The 22,023-nt window shown below is 42.5% G+C and overlaps 1 protein-coding gene across 3 annotated transcripts in view; it reads left to right on the top strand.

The window, feature by feature from the left end:
• The first annotated feature begins 481 nt into the window (after positions 1-481).
• The window catches only part of tp53bp2a (tumor protein p53 binding protein, 2a), an 81,776-nt gene continuing 60,234 nt past the window's right edge, over positions 482-22,023 (top strand). For all 3 annotated transcript variants that reach the window (XM_048269020.1, XM_048269019.1, XM_048269018.1), the window contains exons 1-5: positions 482-1,052; positions 8,483-8,630; positions 15,053-15,166; positions 20,348-20,418; positions 20,832-20,933. In XM_048269020.1, coding sequence (XP_048124977.1) covers positions 1,044-1,052; positions 8,483-8,630; positions 15,053-15,166; positions 20,348-20,418; positions 20,832-20,933 — 444 coding nt within the window. In that variant the 5' untranslated portion in view covers positions 482-1,043. The remainder of the gene's footprint in view (positions 1,053-8,482; positions 8,631-15,052; positions 15,167-20,347; positions 20,419-20,831; positions 20,934-22,023) is intronic.

The raw sequence follows: 22,023 nt of genomic DNA, 5'->3' as shown, positions 1-22,023 counted from the left end.
ATATATATATATACACTTATACTATACTGATATGTTTTGGTCTATCCAACACTGCCAGGTTGCACCACACCACAGAATGTCAAGGAGCTCAGTGAGGATAAACTACTGATTACCTGCGATGAAATTTAGGCAAAATGAACTAGCCTGCCACATTATTTTTTCACTTTGATTTTTTGGGGGGTCTTTGAATTCAGCCCTCTGTAGGTTGATCATTTTCATTTCCAAAAAACGATGTAGCATCCTTTCATTCCTAACACATTACCAGTCCTTATCACAGACATCCAGCATGATTTCCCCCCATTAAGATCTGATGTGTTTTCAAAGTGTTATTTTATTTATTTTTTGAGCAGTGTAGCCTATAATGAGTGAGGCTGTCAAAATTGTTGGGGTTTGTACTTTGCAGTCTTAAATAATAGGATACGAGGAGTTGCGCAGGCATAAGGTGTGAGAGGCGGGTCTGAAATTCCAAAGGGATGAATTTAGTACTACGTCACCCTGGGTTGGACGGCAGGTTCTTGAAACGCATCGAAACCTCTTAAGCGTCGTTATTGTTGGATTTAAATGTACCATTAACCATTTGTTTGTGGATGAGTAGCCACAATTTGAATCAAGACTGCGAAGTTTTCGATCAAGATAGGCGATAGTTGTTGAAAGCTGACAAAACTTGGAACGTCACCGAGATGCTTAGAACCTAGCTGATAGCTAAGCTATAGAACGTAGCTAGCAAGAGAAAACTTTTCTGGCAACAGTCTCCTATTTCATCACAACAGGTCAATCTCCCGAAAAATTTTCAAATAGCGCACCCATTGAATCTTTTTGGAACATTCAACGTTAGACTACGAATGTTTAGATAAAGTGAATGCAACGTTAAATAGTTAAGCAACGGTAGGATAACGTTAACTCTCCTGCAAAGAGTTATAAAGTCTTCCATGAACGAATGCAGTTTACTCCTGGATTACAGGAATTATACGACGCTTTCCTGGGAGCCACGATTAGCCTCTAACTTTAAGGTTAACGTGAATAATTGACTGCTCGACGCCAAGATGATGCCGGTGAGTTTAATGCCAGGATACATTTTCTTTGACCAACTCTAATGTTACATTTGGGAGTTAACATTAATTTACTGCCACTCAACGTTAATGAAACCGTTCTTTCTGGAAGTGTAACTTTAGCGTTAGCTCATAGTTAGCTTGCTTAGCGTTACACGGAAATGGCAGAAACCCTAGATAACGTTAACGTAAAGCATGAGATAATGTTAGCTAATGTACCTTTCGAACACGTACGTCAACGATAGCGTATCGATTTAAACTTAGTTGCATATCTGCTACATGGCACACATTCGGTCGATTTGACGTGCATGCAGTCAGTTTAAACATGTCTGCAACAAAACTAGTTGACGACGGGTTCGTCAAATCAGAGATCTTACTAGGAAAGTTTGGCTGAAAATCGGCTTTCTACAGGATAGCCCTGCTACTTACTTGTTCAGCTGATTGATCCGATTGGTAGAATGAACATGTGTTATTATCTCTGCAGTTTTTAGTCATCAGAACGTTAGGCGAACGTTTTTTGTTTTGTTATGGGAACCTTGCTTGAAAGTTCCTTTGGTTGTCCTATATGTTTGCAAGGAAAGTTTTTCTGACGGAAATTATACTTTTTGGTATTGGGTTACACAACGTTCTCCCAATGTTTTTCTAACGTTTGTTTTATGGTAATCTAGGGGCAACATTTAGAGAACGTTCCAATTTGGTTGCAGTAACGTTCCCAGTTACCAGCAGTAAAAAAAAAAACTCTAAAAAACGTTATATTTAGGGTGTCAAAACGTAATTGGAATGTTAAAATAACCATCACAGTAGACTATGCTAAAAAAAATGAATAATAAACATACAAACTCCGGTATCAAATTGTTTTGATTTATTAGATGAGTCCATGAATGATAAATGCATATTATTATGCACTGTATTGCACTTATATAAACTTGATATAAAAACAGACCTTAATCATCTACTTATGTTCTTTTATCAAAGCAGACCTTATTCATCCATTGTTGCCCCTTACAGAAAGTGTAACCCCCCACCTGCTGCAGGGCTCTAGAGTGTGACCAATTTGTTTGCACATGTGACCAAAATGTTTAGGGGTACGACTACAATTTTTCCTGGGTCGCACTGGTGCACGTCGTAAGGGTGAGCGCCTAGACCAGGGGTGGGCAAACTGCGGCCCGCGGGCCGAATCTGGCCCGCCAAGCACTTTCATCCGGCCCGCTGAGCATTTAATTTGGTTATCGGGCTGCTCGCTATTTTTTTCCTGCGATAGAGACGACGTTGGTTAGCTTTACTGCAAACTGCTTTTCACTCTCCTTAGAGAACGTTTACAATGTCAATGTCAAAACATCATGTTAAATAGAGATAACATCATGTTAAACTAAGTTAACTCTTAGTTATCTTCTTTGCAGCAGATCTAACGTGAGCATTATGCGATCCATTTAATTGGGAACGCGTCTGCACTCACGAGAGGGAGAGAGCCGCAGGTTCCAGCTGGCTTGTCATTGTTGATAATTGATATCTCCTTATAAGAAACTTTTAAAGGGAAATCATGAAGGCAACAATAGTTCCCACTACTGACCATTTAAAAACTCTGGGGGCCCAGCCGTAGGTACAGCACTAGCCATAGCGGAGCAGGCAGAAGATCATTGAGAAATAAACGTGAATTAAAGCGACTGTCTTAAAGCGACAGTGCACAATGGATACATTTGTTAAACAGCATAAAATTAGCAGTATTTTTAAGCAATTATTATTTTAAAAGAAATACTTTTCATACTAAATTATAGGCTATAAATAATGTATTTTTTTATGTGTGTGTCGTGGGGGCCGGGATTGTGCGGCCCGCCGGCCAATTTTCAAAACCCAATGTGGCCCTTGAGCCAAAAAGTTTGCCCACCCCTGGCCTAGACTTTCCTTGCATCTGCTGTCTCTCCACAAACTAAGCGTTCTACAGTGCATAAAGGCCCCCGACCCTGTTTTGCGCCGCCCCCACCACATCTAGGTGGTTTGATACTGAATGTAATAGTGCCTCCTACTACTACTACCAGTGTTGCGCGGGTTTGGTCACAAGCGGCCCAAGCTCGTCCGATATTATAATCAACCTGACCGCAACTCGGACCGCGAATATTAATTAAGACAAAATTATACCCGACCCGCGATCCGACCCTCTTACCGTAAATCCTAAGACCAGAGTACCCATTCAAAAACCCTGAAAACAACTGAATCATGCAATGGCACTGAAAATGGTTGAAGACCAATTCCACGAATTAAAACATTCCCCGTGTTTGAAGCTGAAGAGAAAGGCGTATCCCGCAGAATTTTAACTGGGACTCTCTGAGCATCGCCAACCAGTGAGACAGAACCCTCCGTGATAAATGGAGTATAATTCACGACGTCAGACACTTCTGTTTTCCAAGGTCAATCTTCTCTACTGGTGCATCAGGCTGCTCACGATCCGACACGGTTAACAGAGCAACATTTGATCTAACACCTTGTAAACACATTGCAGGTAAACTCGGAAGAGACGCAGCCTGCAGGTTTACCGCTGCCCGCTTTGCTCTCATTACGAGCACTCAAAATTGGGCACTTTTTTCCCAATGGCCCAGTTCTAAACAGTAGTGACATTTGTTCTCGGCATCCATATCCCTCGCTCTGCTACGAGTTGGATCGGGTCTCCAAGAAGAACCCGCTTTAAAACGACCAGGGCGATTGTCTGTGGCTGTATTCATGTCATGGCGGATGTTCCCACATATATTTTTTTGTGCGTTAACACGAATCCATCAGCCAGGACAGCAGCCTGAGCGGTCGTCCTAACCTCATGCTCGTTTACATAAGTGGCAATTCGCTCTGGCAAGATGTTTTTAAACTGCTCTAAAATGACCAACTCACACAATTCATCAAAATAGCCAATGCCTTCAGCCGTACGCCAGCGATGGAAAAAAACTACTGAGTTCTCTGGCTACCTCAGCATGGGTTTGTCTATCGGTCTTCCTCCAATAATGAAAACGTTGTCTATAGGCTTCTGGAATCAATTCGTAACATTTTAAAACTGCATCTTTGACACTCTGATATTTCTTTCTCTAGCGGGCAACGCAACAAATGCCTCCTGCGCTTTCCCAACCAACACAGTTTGCAAAAGCAAAGTTTTATCCTCGTCATCCCACTCCCGATCAGAGGCAACATTTTCAAATAGGGAGAAAAATACATCAGGGTCACATTCATTGAATTTGGAAAGGAGCTTTATCATACCAGCTAAACCGGAGTTCCCACCACTGCCACTGGAGGAAATTTTCCCTTCGGTTACCAGTTTGAGTCTGATGCGCTGTATTTCCTTATGCAATAAACAATCTTTTCCCCTTTCTTGTGCCTCTAATTTCTTATGTTCTAGTTGCATTTGCAACAGCTCTTTCTGCTGCTCGAACGTCAATCCACTATCAGGAGACGGCATGCTAGATTTCGTGGGTAAAACTGGAACGATGGTCCTGTGTCTATTGGTGTACCCCCAGGCAACACTTGTTTGTCCTTTAAAGGTGCCCTGCCACACAAAACTGTTTTTACTTGTATTTTTTGAAATATGATGGGTCCATATGTGTTTGTGCCTGAATGTGAAAATTAACAGCTACCTCCTCTGTTGGCTCTAGGCACTGAAAAAAAATAAGCGGAGGAATCAGGCCAATTGCAAAAGCTCTTCAGTTTGACGTGGAATTGATTGAGCTCATTATTATTCATGAGCTAGCCCATTTGAGACCATGCCCACAGAATTCGTCTAGCTCTGTGACAGTTGTCATATGCAAGAATGGCTGAATGTCAACAGGCTTGTGCGCTATGCATGAATAGAACTTCAACAATGCATTTTGCCCAAGAACCCAGACTTGAGGATCAAATGGCAAAAAGGAAGCCTGGAGCAGTAGGCTACCATTGCGGCAGTCTACGACCAGTGCCCAGTCCATAAGTAAAACGTTATTGTCAACTCAAGGAAGTGTTATGTTATACACGTTTAATGCACTCGCTAGCCTAGCATGTTTTATGTCCATCTGGACAATGCTAGCACTCGCTAGCCAAGCTAAGTTCATGCCATGAAGGTAAAATGAGTTGATAACAGTGAAACCGACTAGCTGTTAGCCAATCAGAGTCAAGCAGCTTAGCTTGTTGAATATTAATGAGATCTGGTGCAAATCGAGCTGAGTCTTCCGGCAGGCTTTCTATACCACGCTAGAATGGCTTGAAACAAGGTAACCAAGACATGTTTTCTACAAAAAATGTTAGAGTCCATGGTAGAACTTCAGAAATTACTACTTTAAATGTTCGCTAATAAAATCTAAAACTAATTGCTCTTTTTTTTTTTTTTTTTTTCCATCTCAATCATGTAGTGATCTGCCACATTAAAAAATTGCTCTTTCATCAAGGCCAACAACAAACTCTCAGATGGAGCGCTCAAAAAGTCATCCAACGCGCTCATAATTTAGCACTTAATCAACACTTCAGCAATGTATCAAATCGGTCTCAAAACCCAACCAAAGCCCCCAACTCAAACTAAACATCGGCCTTCCTTGAATCTTGAATTTTCCCTCGGGGATCAATAAAGTATCTATCTATCTATCTCTATCTCTATCCAGATCATCCAACCAAAAAAACAACTATGTGAAGTGGAAACAGTTCTTGCAACAGGACAAATCAATCATTAAGCTTCCCCGTACCTAAACATTTGCCCCCCAATATTTTAACCAATTTTTACACTGTGTCCAAGAACCAAGCTCTTTACTCACCAATACCCCTGGAGTCGTACTGTCCCGACCCTAGGCCAATTCAGTCGTTTCTCCATGGCGATGTCCTCGGTCCAGACACCAGTGACACTCCAGCCTAATCCCCAGCGCAAAAACGCTTTAAAACAGGGTTAAAACGATCACGCCAAAATTTGTTATCCTGCTACGCAAGCTGCAATACACTTTACTAATCAATATGGTTGGAACCAAAGCTCTACACTGCAACGCAACTACACACAAAAGCCAAAAACAAAACCTACACAATACAATCGGTGTGGATCTCTCCCCTCTAAACATTCGGCCCAGCACAGGTAGGCCCAAATTACGTACATCAACTGGCTGCGTTTGCCAATTACGCCAATTGTGTAGCACTACTTTACCCGCACTACGCTCCCCTATAGCCGATAGACCGTTTCAGGTCCCTAACAATCGTTGTTAAGTACAAACTCTGAGGACAAGCAAACCCAGAGCCATATAGCAAGACATTGAAAGAAAGACGCAAGGTGCTTGAAAATCGTTAACTTTTGGCAGAGAAAAGCATACTGAATTTCCCCTGTGTGGTACAGGAGACATCTAATTCTTTTGTGATGTGTCCGTTAAAAGCTAAAAATGTTTAAAACGCCAATAAAGTAGGCAGGCATTTGGATATGAAGCATGCATTATGAAGCTACGAAGTTATGCCACAAATGTTATTTTCATGCTCAAGAGGAAAAACTGAAATCATGTAGGCTAAATAACATAGGGTGACGTTAAGTGTTTTATCATATTCCTCAGCATATCATTTTAATAAGAGACTTATGATCCATGAGAACGGAGGTTAACGTTAGCCTACGTTTCACGCAAATGACAAGATGCAGGGTAGTTTAGTTGTTTGTTTTAAGAAAGAAGACATGGGCTTGCAAGTAACGTTATGTCCCTTCAGGGCGGAACAAGACCCCTCTGCTGCACGTCGGGGTCCGGTTTGCCCTGTCAGGACCTGTTTCCCGATAATGTCCAGCGGTCTATACATTATCCCTTATTTAACAATTGTTTAAGGATTGTTGTTGCCACATAGAAGTATCGCATAGAAGATGGCGGGCTAAATTGCTATTAACTCCGCTTAGCATTGTGACCATCCTGCGCAAATTTGTTCAAAACTGTTGCATTCAAGTTAACTCTACTAAGGTCTCATCACAACAAAGTACATTGGGGAGACTAAGTTAAGTTATGCAATCAAGCCGTATCTCTAAGCTAACGTTAGAATACTGTTTGGATGTCGATCTTAGCGTGCTTAGTTGCAGCTGCTTGTCAATATCTACTGTAGGTTACTCATGCAGGGCTCTATTAATTTTAATGACTCTGACACTGAATGTTTGCAAAGTCCCGATGTAAATGGAAAAGTGTTTTCCAAGACTCAAAAGTGCTTGTCCCAAGGAGAAGTACGAACCTTTATTTTAACGAACTACGTAGAAAACATTATGAATTGCAATATTTAACCTTGTTAAAACTGCAAGGGACGTCTTAAAGTGACACTCAATTAGACTTACACACTACCAAGACAATCTTGAAGTTATCCCTAACCACCCCAGGAAAAGGGTTGCTGCACCATTTTCATTTTTTATAAAAGTTTGTCTACCTAATATTTAGGTACCAAACTAAGACCTGTAAATTAGTTTTGTTAAATTCCAATGCTTTCATATCTTTTTCACTCCTATCTCAATGCCTTATCTTGGAAGCCATGTTTGGGCATTAATATCTTAGATTAATCTATCTTATATTAGATATATCTTATATTATATATTATTATTTCTAGCCTGCCCGAACTTTGTAGGGTGGAAGACGGACATGTTTTCGGTATGCACCTAAAAAAAAAAAAGTTAGACGCACCAGTATAACCAATGCAAAAAGTTGGTCTAGAGCCCTGTTGAAGGGGAAATCTGGTGTAAAATGATATGTGTAAGATATGCTTAGCATGATAATGAGTTCGTTGGGGAGCAAAAAAAAACGCTAATCCGATGCATTCTAAACTAGCCAGTTTTTAGCCGACGCTTCCAAAATGCTAACACTGGTCGCGATAGGGCATTTATCATGGTAAAAAGATTTTAAACCATTTACGAACCATTAAGTAGCCCTACACTTCTTTGGTAGTATAATAAGGGTCCTAACATATAAAACGAGGCATCAACAACTTTGTATACAGATAGTTTATTATAAAGGACTGTATACAGACAAACCGGCAAACGACTATCACTACCAGTGTTTTAAGCATCGGCTTAAAACAGGCTAGTTTAGAATACATCGCATTAGCGTTTTTTTGCTCCCCAACGAACATTCAAATCGTTATGCTAGCATCCAAAATCCACTTTACACCGGATTTCCCCTTTAACCCATTCGTGCTGGATGCTGCATGACGCAACATTTTATCTCCTGGCGGATGCTGCATAGCGCAACATTGACTCTCCCGCTGGATGCTGCGTAGCGCAGCATGCTTTTTATTTCATGTTTCTAGGTGCTACAGAGGCTTAGATATTAAATTTTGGTAGACGTTGACAATTTTTAGTATGTTTTCAGAAAACCCTCAGGAAATAAGGTTATTTAGTCTAGAATGCCATAGGATTCTATAGGTGTTTTTAGCAGGCATTTTAGGAGTAAATGGGTTAAGTGAATTTTTAAATTTAGGATGTGTTTTGCCTTCCTCCACAGATGTTTTTGACTGTTTACCTCAGCAACAATGACCAGCATTTTACAGAGGTACCCATCACTCCTGACACAGTGTGCCGTGATGTGGTGGAGCTGTGCAAAGAGCCTGGAGAAATAGATTGTCACCTTGCAGAGATGTGGCGTGGATCAGGTAAAATTTGGCAACTTTATCATTCTGTATAGTTCTGTACCTTCGTACCCAAACACTGGAGAATGTAAGTTTTCACTCTTAGTCAATGAAAATCATAATAATTAAAAAATACAAACTTGGTACACACAATCACAATTCGGACTTGCACTAAATTTTGTGAAATTCTGTCTTTAAGGGGGTGCTACAGATCCCACATGTCAATATCTGAAGAACCGTTTGACATGAAAATGTGAAATTTGGTACACCGCCTGCATTTGGCTGTTGCCACCCAGGAGACATATTGCGAGAATTGTGCAACATTACCTGTTCAGTACATAGCCTGGCTCTTTGGAGATTGTTTTTGCCTGTTGCTAGTCCTTCGGCTCCAAAACAAATGCATTGAAACTGCATTGGATCAGGGTGTCCGCGCGGTAGTAAAATGTCTGGTATTGGCAATGACTTGGTAGTAAATTTTTCATCACCACCTCAATATATAATGAGTTTACATGTTTTACTTAATATTTGTGTCTGTTTTAACTTCATCTTACCTAATTAAAAAATGTATACGTGCTAACTGGACCTGAGTCAGTCGGAGTTGATTGCAATGACGTAAAAGTAAACTGTAGCGTTCCGTGGTTGACAGCCTATCAGCGACGCCAACAACATTTTCGCCTCAGTTGATATTACAGGGATGCAAACAACGCGCTTTTCGGTGCCTCCTTCACGTTCCTTTGGGCGACTTCTATGAATCGTGCAGATCCGAAGAGTTTTTTCGGGCGGGCGATGCAGGGATGCTTTTTGGCGACTCGTTTTTTTCACGTCATCTTGGCCCTACCGCAGGCTACCAGAGGAACCAGAGCAGCGTGTTTATCATATGGGCCTGCTGGTCAAATGCCCGGTGCTTCTGTCACTCCTCTGATAATTTGTTCATGTAGCAAAGGAGCGGTAGATGTAGGTTAGCCCATCACTCTGATAGCAGCTAAGAAAATATAGGAGGCAACTCTCTCAGTTCGCACTAGGCTACTTCAGCTGGAAGTTTTAACAACTGTGGACTTGACTAGTGTAAGCTTTCATTCAGCTGACAGTGGCGCTGCCATCTGACTGTGATCATCCAGAACCGTGCAATAATGAAATTATTCCACCTAGCCCATCAGTAACAAAGTTCGAACGAAAGTGAGTCACTGACATAGTAATCAACAACATTTTTTTTAAATGTAACCGTCCTAGACCTACTGTAGTATCTAATGTTACGTGGGAATTGCAAGAAAACGAGTGAAAACAATTCACTTTTAACCACGCAAGTGCGTGTGTCATTTATTGTCGATCAACAAAAACAGCATGGAGTTAAAACGTAATTTAAAGTCCCAGACATTTAAAGGGACAGCGATCACTCAAGACATAGGCCTACACCACATCTGAGTGAAATCCTTTAAATAGCCTACAAAACACTAGCCTAGAAATCTAGACGCGCCCCTAGGGCTAGTCTAGCAACTCTCCGTTGGCTTGTGAGCTCCAGAAATCGAAACTAAATCAGGCCAATGAAATCGTGCATAGAGTCGTTAGGTGGGCTTAACATAATGATTGATGGCAGAGTTGCAACGGATTGGCTTGAATTCCCTGCTACTTGAAAACAAATAAGATGGATGTTGCTGTTAGCGAACAGTGTGACACGAGTTAAGCTTTTATTAAGTTGGCAAACGTTTTAACTAGCCAACTAGCTCCGCTGGTGGGAAACGCATGAGACTCATAGCGTTGCCGCTGTCCTATTGCGTCCAGAGGGAATTTGAAAGACAACTGATTATCCCGCCCCTCGGACTGAGCACTGCGACCGGTGAGTGCCCAGACCCTACATTTTAATGTGGGTCTGGCTCGTCAGGCTAACAAAACACTGCATTTAGATAACAACTGCGTGAAGAACCAATAATCTAGTTAATGGTGAATTAAGTTTATGGCATTCACATTTAAAGTGCGTATGTCAGGTTAAAAAACATTTTTGACAAATTAAGGGACATGAAGCAAGATGTAGTGAGTAGTGATTTTTTTTTTTTGAAAAATCTACTTTAAATACAATAGAACAATATTTACAGTTATTTTTATAACTGAATTTATGAACATTCCAGACACAGTGATGACCTAGGGGCTAAGGACAACTGAAACTCAACTCGACACTACAGAAAAACATTGTTGTTGACAATGACAATACTTAATGATCACAATTAGAAATTGTTAGTGTACCTAATATTGATTTATACCTTATAGCAAGTAGTAGGCTAAGTGGCGCTTTGCATAACCCCCAAAAAAAAGGGCTGCTGCTTGATGTCGTGTTGGTAGTAAAAAAATATTGTGGAGGTAGTAAAAAAGGTAGTAAAAAGTAGTAAATTCAACTCTATGATTCCTGCATATACCCTGTGGATGCCTTTAAAAATATTTTCTAAACTTGCCAATTTGCTTGCTCTTAAAAATGGCCACCAACAGCCAAATTGAATTTCAGCTGTCAATATGCCAGTGTGATTGGCCAATCTTAATAAAACGTCATAGGCTCGTTCTATGTGACACAGATAAGCTATGTACCTGAATATGACCCAAATCAACCAAAAGGGGGCGCCACAATTAACACTATATTATTATTGCAAAAAAAGGCTTAACCAAAGATTGTGGATAGTCGGAGCACTTAATCGCAATTCATGTCTATGGGAGCCAAATGGGGCTTGTTCCTTTCTGTTTAACGCTCTACGTCATAACACAACATTGTCTCGTTGTGGAAGGTTGTATTAGGCTGGTGGTTGTTTTCGTACAGAATTTAATATATTTTATACGCAGCAAGTCTTTCAGAACTTCCTATGCTAGCTTCTACTTCTGACAGACTGATTGTTATCTGTTGTCAAGCTGGCTTAGCAACCAGTCAGCAAACCGCAGAAAAAGCTAAACACTTACCTGAAATAAAGTCTATTTTCTCAAGAGTGGAAAGTCAAAAAAATTACCTGGTCAGAAGGGTTTGAGGATCATGACAACATGTTTGGAATTTATGTTCTTGACCACAGAGGGACAAGTGTTGCCATCTTCCAACGAGGAAGTCGTTGTTGTCATCTTGTTATATGGTGGTTTGGAAACAACGAATGGTGCAGTATTGCTACCTTCTAAAATGGAGTGTGGGTCTGTGAAATAGATCATTCAGAACCACACTTTTATGACCGCCGCGCAGTGAAGCGGCGGTCATATAGGTTTAGTCAGATTTTTTTTTTTTTTTTTTTTTTTTCTTTTTCGCATGCCCAAATTTCCGTCAATGATTCCCGGGACACTGAAAGACCGGGGTACACAAAACTTGGTGGGCATGTACCCCCACATGGATAGCATGGAACCGTCATTTTTCGTTTTAATCTGTAGCCCCCCCCGCTGGACTGGACCCCCCGAAAGGAGGGTAGGGCAGACACCATTGTCTGTGAATATCTTGAGAACTGTAGGGCCTAGGATGACCATTTTTTTCCGTATGTTTGCCTCCAGGGGTCATGTTAACCCATTTCATGTGCACACATGTGCACACACACACACACACACACACACACACACACACACACGCATACATTCACAGTAATCATACGTATGACACATACTCACACAGTAGACATATGTACGCTTGCATGCACAGGCACATACGCAGGCACACACACAAGCACACACACACACACACACACCCACACACATAACATAAACATAACACAAACCATCAAGAATTTCTCAGAATTATGAACAGGCAAGATGGAGGTGGGGTTGTATAAAATGAATTTTACATGGGAAATCTATGAACTAATCATGTTTTGGTACTTGTTGTCTAGCAGATACCAGTGAGAATTGAGTGTGGATAATGCAATTTAGTGAGACAGAATCATATAGGCCTTTCAGCGTGATTTCTTTATGTGGAAAAAATGTGCTGGCCTGGGCGGCGGTCATATTTTGTACCGCTCTGCGGTACATCTAGTTCATATAGGTTTAGTCAGATTTTTTCTTTTTTTTCTTTCTTTTTTGCATGCCCAAATTTCTGTCAAGGATTCCCGAGACACTGAAAGACTGGGGTACACGAAACTTGGTGGGCATGTAACCCCACATGGATAGCATGGAACCATCGTTTTTCGTTTTGATCTGTAGCCCCCCCCGCTGGACTGGACCCCCCGAAAGGAGTGTAGGGCAGACACAGTTTTCTGTGAATATCTCGAAAGCCGTAGGGTTTAGGAGGACCATTTATTTTGTATGTTGATCTCAAGGAGCCATGTCAACCCATTTCATAACCACTCATTTCATGTAAAGCGCCACCTAGTTAAACACAAAAAAGTAAAAATGAGGTGTGGTAATCGCAGGTATCTGTGACCTAACATAGTCAAAACTGCACGAAATTGGAAGTGTAGGATCATTATGACACCCTCTGTATGCACGCCAAGTTTTGTGGAATTCCGTTCATGGGGGGCTACACAATAAATTAATTTATGTTACTATACACCAACTGGCCTGTAGGTGGCCGGAGACAGTTTTCTGTGAATATCTCGAGAACCGTAGGGCCTAGGAGGTCCACCTTTTTTATGTATGTTGGTCTTATGGGGGCATGTCAGCCCATCCCATTACCACTTATTTCATGTATAGCGCCACCTAGTTAAAAATTAAAAAGCAAAAAATTAGGCGTTTTCATCATAATATCTCTGGCTGACAAGGTCAAAACTGCACGAAATTAAAAGTGTAGGATCATTGACACCCTCCGAATGCATGCCAAGTTTTGTTTACTTTCGTTCATGGGGGGCCTTAAAATAAAATAATTTATGTGTACATTTAGTGACATACACCAACAAGGATTCCCGGGACACTGAAAGACCGGGGTACACAAAACTTGGTGGGCATGTAACCCCACATGGATAGCATGGAACCGTCGTTTTTCGTTTTGATCTGTAGCCCCCGAAAGGAGGGTAGGGCAGACACAGTTCTCTGTGAATATCTTGAGAACTGTAGGGGCTAGGATGACCATTTTTTTCCGTATGTTTGCCTCCAGGGGTCATGTTAACCCATTTCATATGCACACATGTGCACAAACAGATACACACGCACACACATACATTCACAGTAATCATACGTATGACACATACTCACACAGTAGACATATGTACGCATGCATGCACAGGCACATACGCAGGCACACACACAAGCACGCACACATAACATAAACATGTACATGCACACATGCACACAATTCAAGAATTTCTCAGAATTATGAACAGGCAAGATGGAGGTGGGGTTGTATAAAATGAATTTTACATGTGAAATCTATGAACTAATCATGTTTTGGTACTTGTTGTCTAGCAGATACCAGTGAGAACTGAGTGTGGATAATGCAATTTAGTGAGACAGTTAGAATCATATAGGCCTTTCAGCGTGATTTATTTTTGTTTAAAAATGTGTTGGACTGGGCGGCGGTCATATTTTGTACCGCTCTGCGGTACATCTAGTTTCAGGAGTTGGCGGTAATGTACCATTGTTTGTTTGTCAACCACCATCTATCCCCATTCATTGTTTGCCAACTGCCTTTCTTATTTAGAAGAAGTGTCGTGGCACACTCAGAACTTCAATATGCAGTAATTTTATTTGACCAACGTTTCGGCTTGCGCCTTCATCAGGGTCATTTTCACATACAACACAAGTCATTCAGGATTCCTTTATGTTACACATGAGTCTCTTGATTGGACAGGTGTTAAGGTGTTAATTGGGGGTGTGTCAGGAGTCCATTCACAAATCCACATGACAAAACGCAGGCTCTTGCTGCTGCAACAGTGTGGTTTTGATCAGTGGTGCAGACATACAAGACATACACTTATGAACACATTATGTATGAAACTATTATAAATATGTTTACATTACATACATCAAAGCTTAAATAATTACTTCATATACATCATCTCCATACATTTAAACATACGTTCATTCATACATCTCATCATAGAAAACATTTTAAATCAAATTCAGTGTTAAGACCATGAGGGGCTAGAGAGCCCAATCTATATATCCATTCAGCCTCTCTTTGTAGAAGGATTCTGTCCAAATTACCACCCTGACGAGGTTTCTCGACTTTTTCAATACCAATGTAGCGCAATGAGGCAACAGTATGTTCCATTTCAATAAAGTGACATGCTAACGGGTATGTGTCGTTTCTACATCTAATTGTGCTCCTATGCTCCGCTATGCGTTGTTTAAGCTGGCGTTGATGAAGGCGCAAGCCGAAACGGTCAAATAAAATGACTGCATATTGAAGTTCCACGACACTTCTTCTAAATTCAAGTCTTATTTACCATCATCAAACAAATACGTAACTGCCTTTCTTATACCATTTCTTTGGTTTTGATTGTGGTAGTCTGAATGTAAATGAGTTGAATCAAATGTTGCATGATTTGACTTTGATTGTCCGCTAGAGCGTCCAGTGGGTGATGGGGAGAGGATGCTGGATCTGCTGCAGGGCTGGGGACCACAGAGAGCTGAGGTGCGCTTCCTCTTGCGGCATAACAGAGCATCAAACCATGAGTCAGGTCAGTACTGCATGTGTACAGACCCAGACCCTCTTTTTATGTAAGATTAGCATAATGTCAACTTTAGGTAGGGATGGGTGATATGGGCCAAAAGTGAAATCAGTGTTATGGACGCTTATGATTTTAATGTTTTAAATGTTATAATGGAAAAGGTACCCGTTTCATAGAATGACCCAGTTACTGTTGCTATGTCTGTGAAACATTGCAGAATCTTAATGGAAACAATGTGCAGAACCAGGGGTCTACACTAACATTTTTTTGAGGAGCGCTTGTGCCCACTTACGAGCACAGACAAAAATTTGGGCGCACAGTCAGTTCTGTACTTAAAGGAGCGTTTCACTGCTGGGAAGATGAATGTGTATTTAAATTGGGTCATTTATGTAGTAGAAATGTGGAGTCATAATTGTAGTTAGTGCCGTCTTGACCGAGAAAAAGCTAAAAATGTGTTTTTGGCTCGTGGATGAAAGCCAACAACTCCCATAATTCCCTGCCTTTCACTTCTCTTCGCTGCATTACCAAGCTACTCCCCCAGGAAGTAGCTGAGGCCAACGCAATGCTGTTCAGAGCCAATCTTACCATTTGCAGCTGGACTCCCAATTAGTGGATGTGCTGACGTCCCTAGTCTTCAGAGCACCTCCCCAGGGTCCTAGTGCCCTTCCAGGATAGCCCTGGTGCAGTACACGCCATCCACAACCTTACCCAAGGGGATCCGGCGACGGTTTGCCCTAGTGGGACAACAAGAGCAGCTTGGGGTACTACATACCCTCCCCCTCAACTTCAGGCCATTCCTGGGGGAAACGGACCACAGGCACTCCGATCTTCGCGACAGAGCGTCTGCATTCCCCTGTTGCTTGCCTGCTCTGTGTTCCACCTTGAACCTGTAATTTTGCAGCTCCAAGAACCAACGGGTTATTCGAGAGTTTCTGTCTTTATTGACAGACATCCATTTCAGCGGTGCATGATCAGTAACTAATGCAAATATCAAGTAATATTTCAGCTTGTCTATAGCCCACTTAATGGCAAGACATTCTTTTTCCATTGTTGCATAGTTTTTCTCATGCTTTAACAGTTTACGGCTGATGTATGTAATCGGTTGTTCCACTCCATCTTTTACCTGAGACAGGACAGCCCCCAGTCCCACTGCAGAAGCATCTGTCTGTAAGACAAAAGGCAAAGAAAACTCCACCGTTGCCAGGACAGGTTCCCTGCAGAGGGCATCCTTCAGCTTCCCGAAGGCCTCCTCTGCCTCTTCGGTCCACTGTAGGCGGCTCTTCCCAACCTTCTTGGTCAACTCGAAAAGAGGAGCTGACGATAATATCCAACAAGACCCAGAAATGTTCGTACCTGTCGCTTTGTGCCCGGCCTTGGCCATGTGGTAATAGCCTCCACCTTAGATGCTTGTGGCCGTACACGTCCTCTTCCAACTGTGTAGCCCAGGTAGTCTGTTTCTTCTAGCCCAAGGCGGCACTTTGATGCTTTAGCCGTCAACCCTGCATCTCTCAGCTCCCCCAGAACGGCTTCCAAGTGCTGCAGGTGAGTCTGCCAATCAGTGCTATGAAGGACTATATCATCCAAATACGCTGCAGCATAATGTCCGTGAGGTCTAAGGACCTTATCCATTAGCCTTTGGAAACAGGCGGGAGCCCTATGAATGCCAAATGGTAACACTTTGTACTGGAACAGCCCATCAGGTGTTGCAAAGGCGGTTTTTTCCTTAGCCTGGTCTGTAAGTGGCACCTGCCAGTACCCACGAGTAAGATCTAAGGTGCTGATGAACCTAGCAGGTCCCAATCTTTCCAGCAGCTCATCTACTCTGGGCATCGGATAAGAGTCAAATGCTGAGATCTCGTTAAGATTTCGAAAGTCATTGCAGAATCTTAACGTCCCATCAGGTTTGGGCACAATAACAATTGGACTGCTCCAGGCACTATGAGATTCCTCTATTACCCCCATCTTCAACATTGCCTTAACCTCCTCCCGGATGGCTTCTCTCCGGGCTTCTGGAATTCTGTAAGGTTTGAGTCGTACCTTTTTCCCAGGCTCCGTGATGATGTCGTGGGCCACGACCGTCCTTCCCGGTTTGTCGGAGAAAACATCGTGGTACCGGCCCAGCAACTAGGTCAGGTCTTGGACTTGATGTGGCGCCAGTTGCTCGCCCATGGGAACTTGCGGTGGTCCGGATGTAGGCTGGTGAGTTGACAGTGCCTGTGCATCGACCTGATTGTGTTCATGCCACCTTTTCATCAGATTGATATGATATATCTGACTGCTCTGTCTTCTCCCCAGCTGCCTCACTCTATAGTTGACGGGGCCCAGCTTTTCAATCACCTCATATGGCCCATGCCACTTAGCTAAGAATTTACACTCTTGAGTGGGAATGAGGATTAACACTTTGTCCCCTGGACTGAACTCTCTCACCTGTGCACCCCTGTTATACAGCCCAACTTGTTCCTCCTGAGCTTTTAGCATGTGCTCTCTTACCATCGGCCACAGTTGACTCATCCGCTGGTGCATCCTCTCCACATGTTCGATCACCGTGGTGTGTCGTGTTGGCTGTTGTTCCCATGCCTCTCTGGCTAAGTCTAACAGACCTCGTGGCCTTCTACCGTACAACAACTCAAACGGCGAGAAACCTGTGGATGCTTGAGGCACGTCACGAATGGAGAACATAAGGTAAGGCAAGAGCTGGTCCCAATCCTTCCCATCTGTAACTATCATCTTCCTTAACATCTGCTTTAATGTCTTATTGAACCTCTCAACAAGGCCATCCGTTTGTGGGTGATAGACAGATGTACGGACCTGTTTCACTTTCAGGAGGCGACAGAAGGCTTTCATTACATTTGACATGAAGCACAACCCCTGATCGGTTAGTATCTCCTCTGGTATCCCGACCCTACTGCATAGGAGGAATAGTTCCTTGGCCACGGCCTTACCGGTGGCTGCCCTTAAAGGGATGGCCTCTGGATATCTCGTAGCATAATCAAGGAGAACCAAAATGTAGCGATGTCATCTGCTCGATTTAGGGAGAGGCCCCACGATGTCCATCCCAATCCGCCTGAAGGGAACATCAATTATCGGTAAGGGAATTAACGGGCTGCGGTAGGTCACTTTGGGGCTGTGGAGCTGACATTCAGCACAATGACGACAATAATCTTCTACCGCTCTCTTTACACCTGGCCAGTAGAATCGGGAAGTTATCCGTTCATAGGTTTTTTCAGACCCAAGGTGAGCTCCGAGAACATGGGAGTGGGCTAAGTAAAGCACTTGAGAGGCATAGGATCTTGGCACCAGGTGCTGACTAACTACTTCCTCACCTTTTTTTACCTTTCTGTACAGCAACCCATTTTTCACTGAAAAACATGGAAGATTAAGTCGACTCACCTCGCCTTGTTCTTCACTGCTGAATACCGCCGATTTCCACGCCTGGGCTGTTTGGATCCTCATGTTGCTTCCGGCTGAACTCTGTGGCGCCCCCTGGAGCCTCACTGTGGATCTGGAGGAAGTCAGAGAAACGCTCAGCAGTGATCCCCTCACTACTTCCAGAAGATTCCCCTTGCTCTGGTGTTTGTGGTTCCGCTGCCGGGATTCCACCAACGCGGCCTGGGTGGGGGTCCTGTTCTTCTCCAGGGCTGGATGGGGAACCCTCCTTTGAGGGGGCTGCACATGCTTGGTGGATCTTCGGTGGCTTCCTTGGTTTGGCTGCCTTCTTTGGTCCTACTCCCCAGGCCTGTTGTGGAGTGTTCCAATATCTCGCAAACAGGGCACAATCTCTGCCTATCAGTACTGGTACTGGTAGGCCAGGAACCACCCCAACTCTTGTGATCACAGTCCCTCTGGGAGATTGAATTCTCACCTGGCTTGTTGGGTAGCTCTTAGTGTCTCCGTGTATACATGCCACGGCCACTGCTTCCCCATGGGCATCTTTCACCAACTCGGGGCGGACAAGGGTGATGACACTTCCCGAATCCAGCAGGGCCTCTGTATCCTGTCCCATGATTTTTATGGGGAACCGTGGAGCAGACTCATGGGCTTCCATCCAATCTGTGGTGAGGTATCCACATGGGAACGAAGACATAGCAGGTCCCGCTGTTGGCATGGACTCATCTCTCTCAGGGCACTCCCTTGCAAAGTGGCCTTCTTTACCACACATGAAACAACGCTTCTGCAGTCCACTCCGATCTTCAAAATTCCTGGGCACAAACAATCACACTTTTGAGCAGTTTAAACAGACAACGTACTGCCTTAAACCAAGGTCAAAAGCTGTATGGGGTTTACTTCCACAACCCTGCTTCCCCCTTTGTCTCTCTAGCAACAGGTCTTTTCAGGTGCTGTTCAGAGCCAATCTAACCATTTGCAGCTGGACTCCAATTAGTGGATGTTCTGACGTCCCTAGTCTTCAGAGCACCTCCCCAGGGTCCTAGTGCCCTTCCAGGATAGCCCTGGTGCAGTACACGCTATCCACAACCTTACCCAAGGGGATCCGGCGACGGTTTGCCCTAGTGGGACAGCAAGAGCAGCTTGGGGTACCACAAAATGTACAAAGTCAAAAGGATGCCTTCTTGTATGTGATTTCTGCAACTGTGATGCTGAAAACGTGTTGATAGCCTATACTTGATTTTGATTTTTTTTTTTTTTTTTTTTTTTTTTTTTTTTTTTGCTGTAAAGCATGTCACACAGTAGCCTAGCCTACAGAAAACACTTAATTGATGTGATTTAATGATGACTTGTTAAATGCATGCCTATAATGGTTTATTAAACATCATAGTAGGTTATTTCGTCAGTCATCATGTTCATGTTAATGAATAGGAAGGACATTTAAACCATAGCCATAAACCAAAATTTCACGCAATATCTGCCGTGAGTCCCTATGCGTGAGTCACGAGCTCCTCCCAGCTGACTCTGGCAGATCACGTGGACAGTCATTCGCAATCTATTATTTAATAAACAAATGTGAGTTAAGAATAATAATAAAAAGCTTCTACCTTATGTGACTATTTTTTTAAATAAACTGTAGAAGAAAATGCGTGTTTTCCCGCTGTATTCTCCATAAAGAGTAAAATAAATTATGTACTTATTTACGGAATTGACGTCACTTCCTGGACTCGTCTGAGGTCTCTAAATGACTTAACCCCTACTGATTTGTTGGGTACCTAATTACATTTTTCTGATTGTTTTCCACAGGTAGTTCCAGAGGCACAGAGCACAAGAAGAATGGGTTGAAGGGGCCAGTGGATAGAAGGATGGAGAATGGGGTTAGTTATCGAACAGAACATTTAAAGGCTATTTCAGATCAAAGACGTGTGACGAGAAGGGCTGCAACTTTTTTGAAACTAGCAACTTCCTGAAACAAAGTTTTAGAACCAGGGTTTTGGCTGGGGACCGCTTGCAACAGCTCAAAGTTTTAGTAACAGACCACTTGCTATGAAATTGGCATATCCTAACCAGCATAACCTAAAACCTTATAAGACCTAGTTAAATCATTTGATTTCATTTGATGACTACTGTGTCTTAAAATACATTTTTGACTATGTTATTATACACAGTGTTATTATAATTGAATTGGATGCATTGGTGGAACAGGAATAATCACAAAAGAGATTGCATTTTTCAAGTCTTTCAGTTCTTACTCTGTTAGTTTTCTTGACCTCTAAAACTGTCTGTACAGGTAACTGCACCATGCATGGACATGACCCTTGCAGAGCTACAAGAGATGGCAGCTAGACAACAGCAGCAGATTGACGCTCAACAGCAACTCCTGGCCTCAAAGGTACTCCGTGCAAGAGAGAATAAAGACCACAAGAAGATAGACACTGTTGAAAAATTATTAGAATGATGATAAATGGCGGATGGTTGTGAATGTGTGCTCATTCGCAATGTGTTTTGTTATTTACTCTATGTGTATCATATGTGCTATATCCTGTTATGTTTTTTGTATTGTTGTTGTGGCAGCCTTTACCCACTATCCAAATTAAATCTCTCCCTTGGGAGACCCAATAAAGTAACTTTGAACCTTTTAAAAAGATGATATGGCTCGGAGATAGGTAGATAAAAAAAAGATTTCAATTATTACCAAATTAACACCAAGTAAGCTGAGCAATAGCCTAGTCCTTTATGTTTTGCTGTTGGTAGAGAGATAAAGCAATGCCTCGTGTTTCGGGGTGGAATCCCGGGCAATCCCTTATTTTCAAAGCCCAGTGTTCTGCTTAGGCACACCGGTTGAGAACCACTGCTCTAGCAAATTGATCACACTTGATGTTTATGTAATTCTCAACATCATGGCCACTTCTGGTTTGAGACAACTAAGTGAAAACAAACTCATGGGAAACAGAAGTGAATTAAAGTGAGTTTTATCACTGTATTCTTAAAAATGGTAAAATGGGATTTTTTTCAAAGTGCTTCCTTATTCTTTTAAACCTCCTCCTGTAATTTTGAGCAAATTTGCAATATAATCCAACTTAACACTACTCACAAAAAGTTAGGGATATCTGGCTTTCGGGTGAAAGTTTATGTTTCAGTACAGAAAGTACGGAAACTTTGAACCGTTGGACGTGCACATTCAAAAGTTTAGAGAAGATCACTTTAAGTGATGTCAGGTAAACACGTTATTAACGGCGTTAACGTAAACCTATTTTAAAGGCGTAATTTTTTTTATTGCGAGATTAACATTTTTTTTGGTCTAACAAACTTTAGTTTTTTCACATGCTGTTGCAACAGCTAGTAACGTTAGAACAACTGCAACACCACACCGGATCTAGCTAGACCGGAAACTAAACAATATGCACTGACGAATGGAATGGAACGTTGTGCTGCACATACACGCCCCCTTTAGGGAAAAGATGACTGTTTGAATATAATGG

The sequence above is a fragment of the Alosa alosa genome, chromosome 18, assembly GCF_017589495.1.
Source record: "Alosa alosa isolate M-15738 ecotype Scorff River chromosome 18, AALO_Geno_1.1, whole genome shotgun sequence".
In the NCBI taxonomy this organism is placed as follows: Eukaryota; Metazoa; Chordata; class Actinopteri; order Clupeiformes; family Clupeidae; genus Alosa; species Alosa alosa.
The sequence above is the reverse complement of the archived record's forward strand: the minus strand, read 5'-3'. Positions and strand labels throughout refer to the sequence as shown.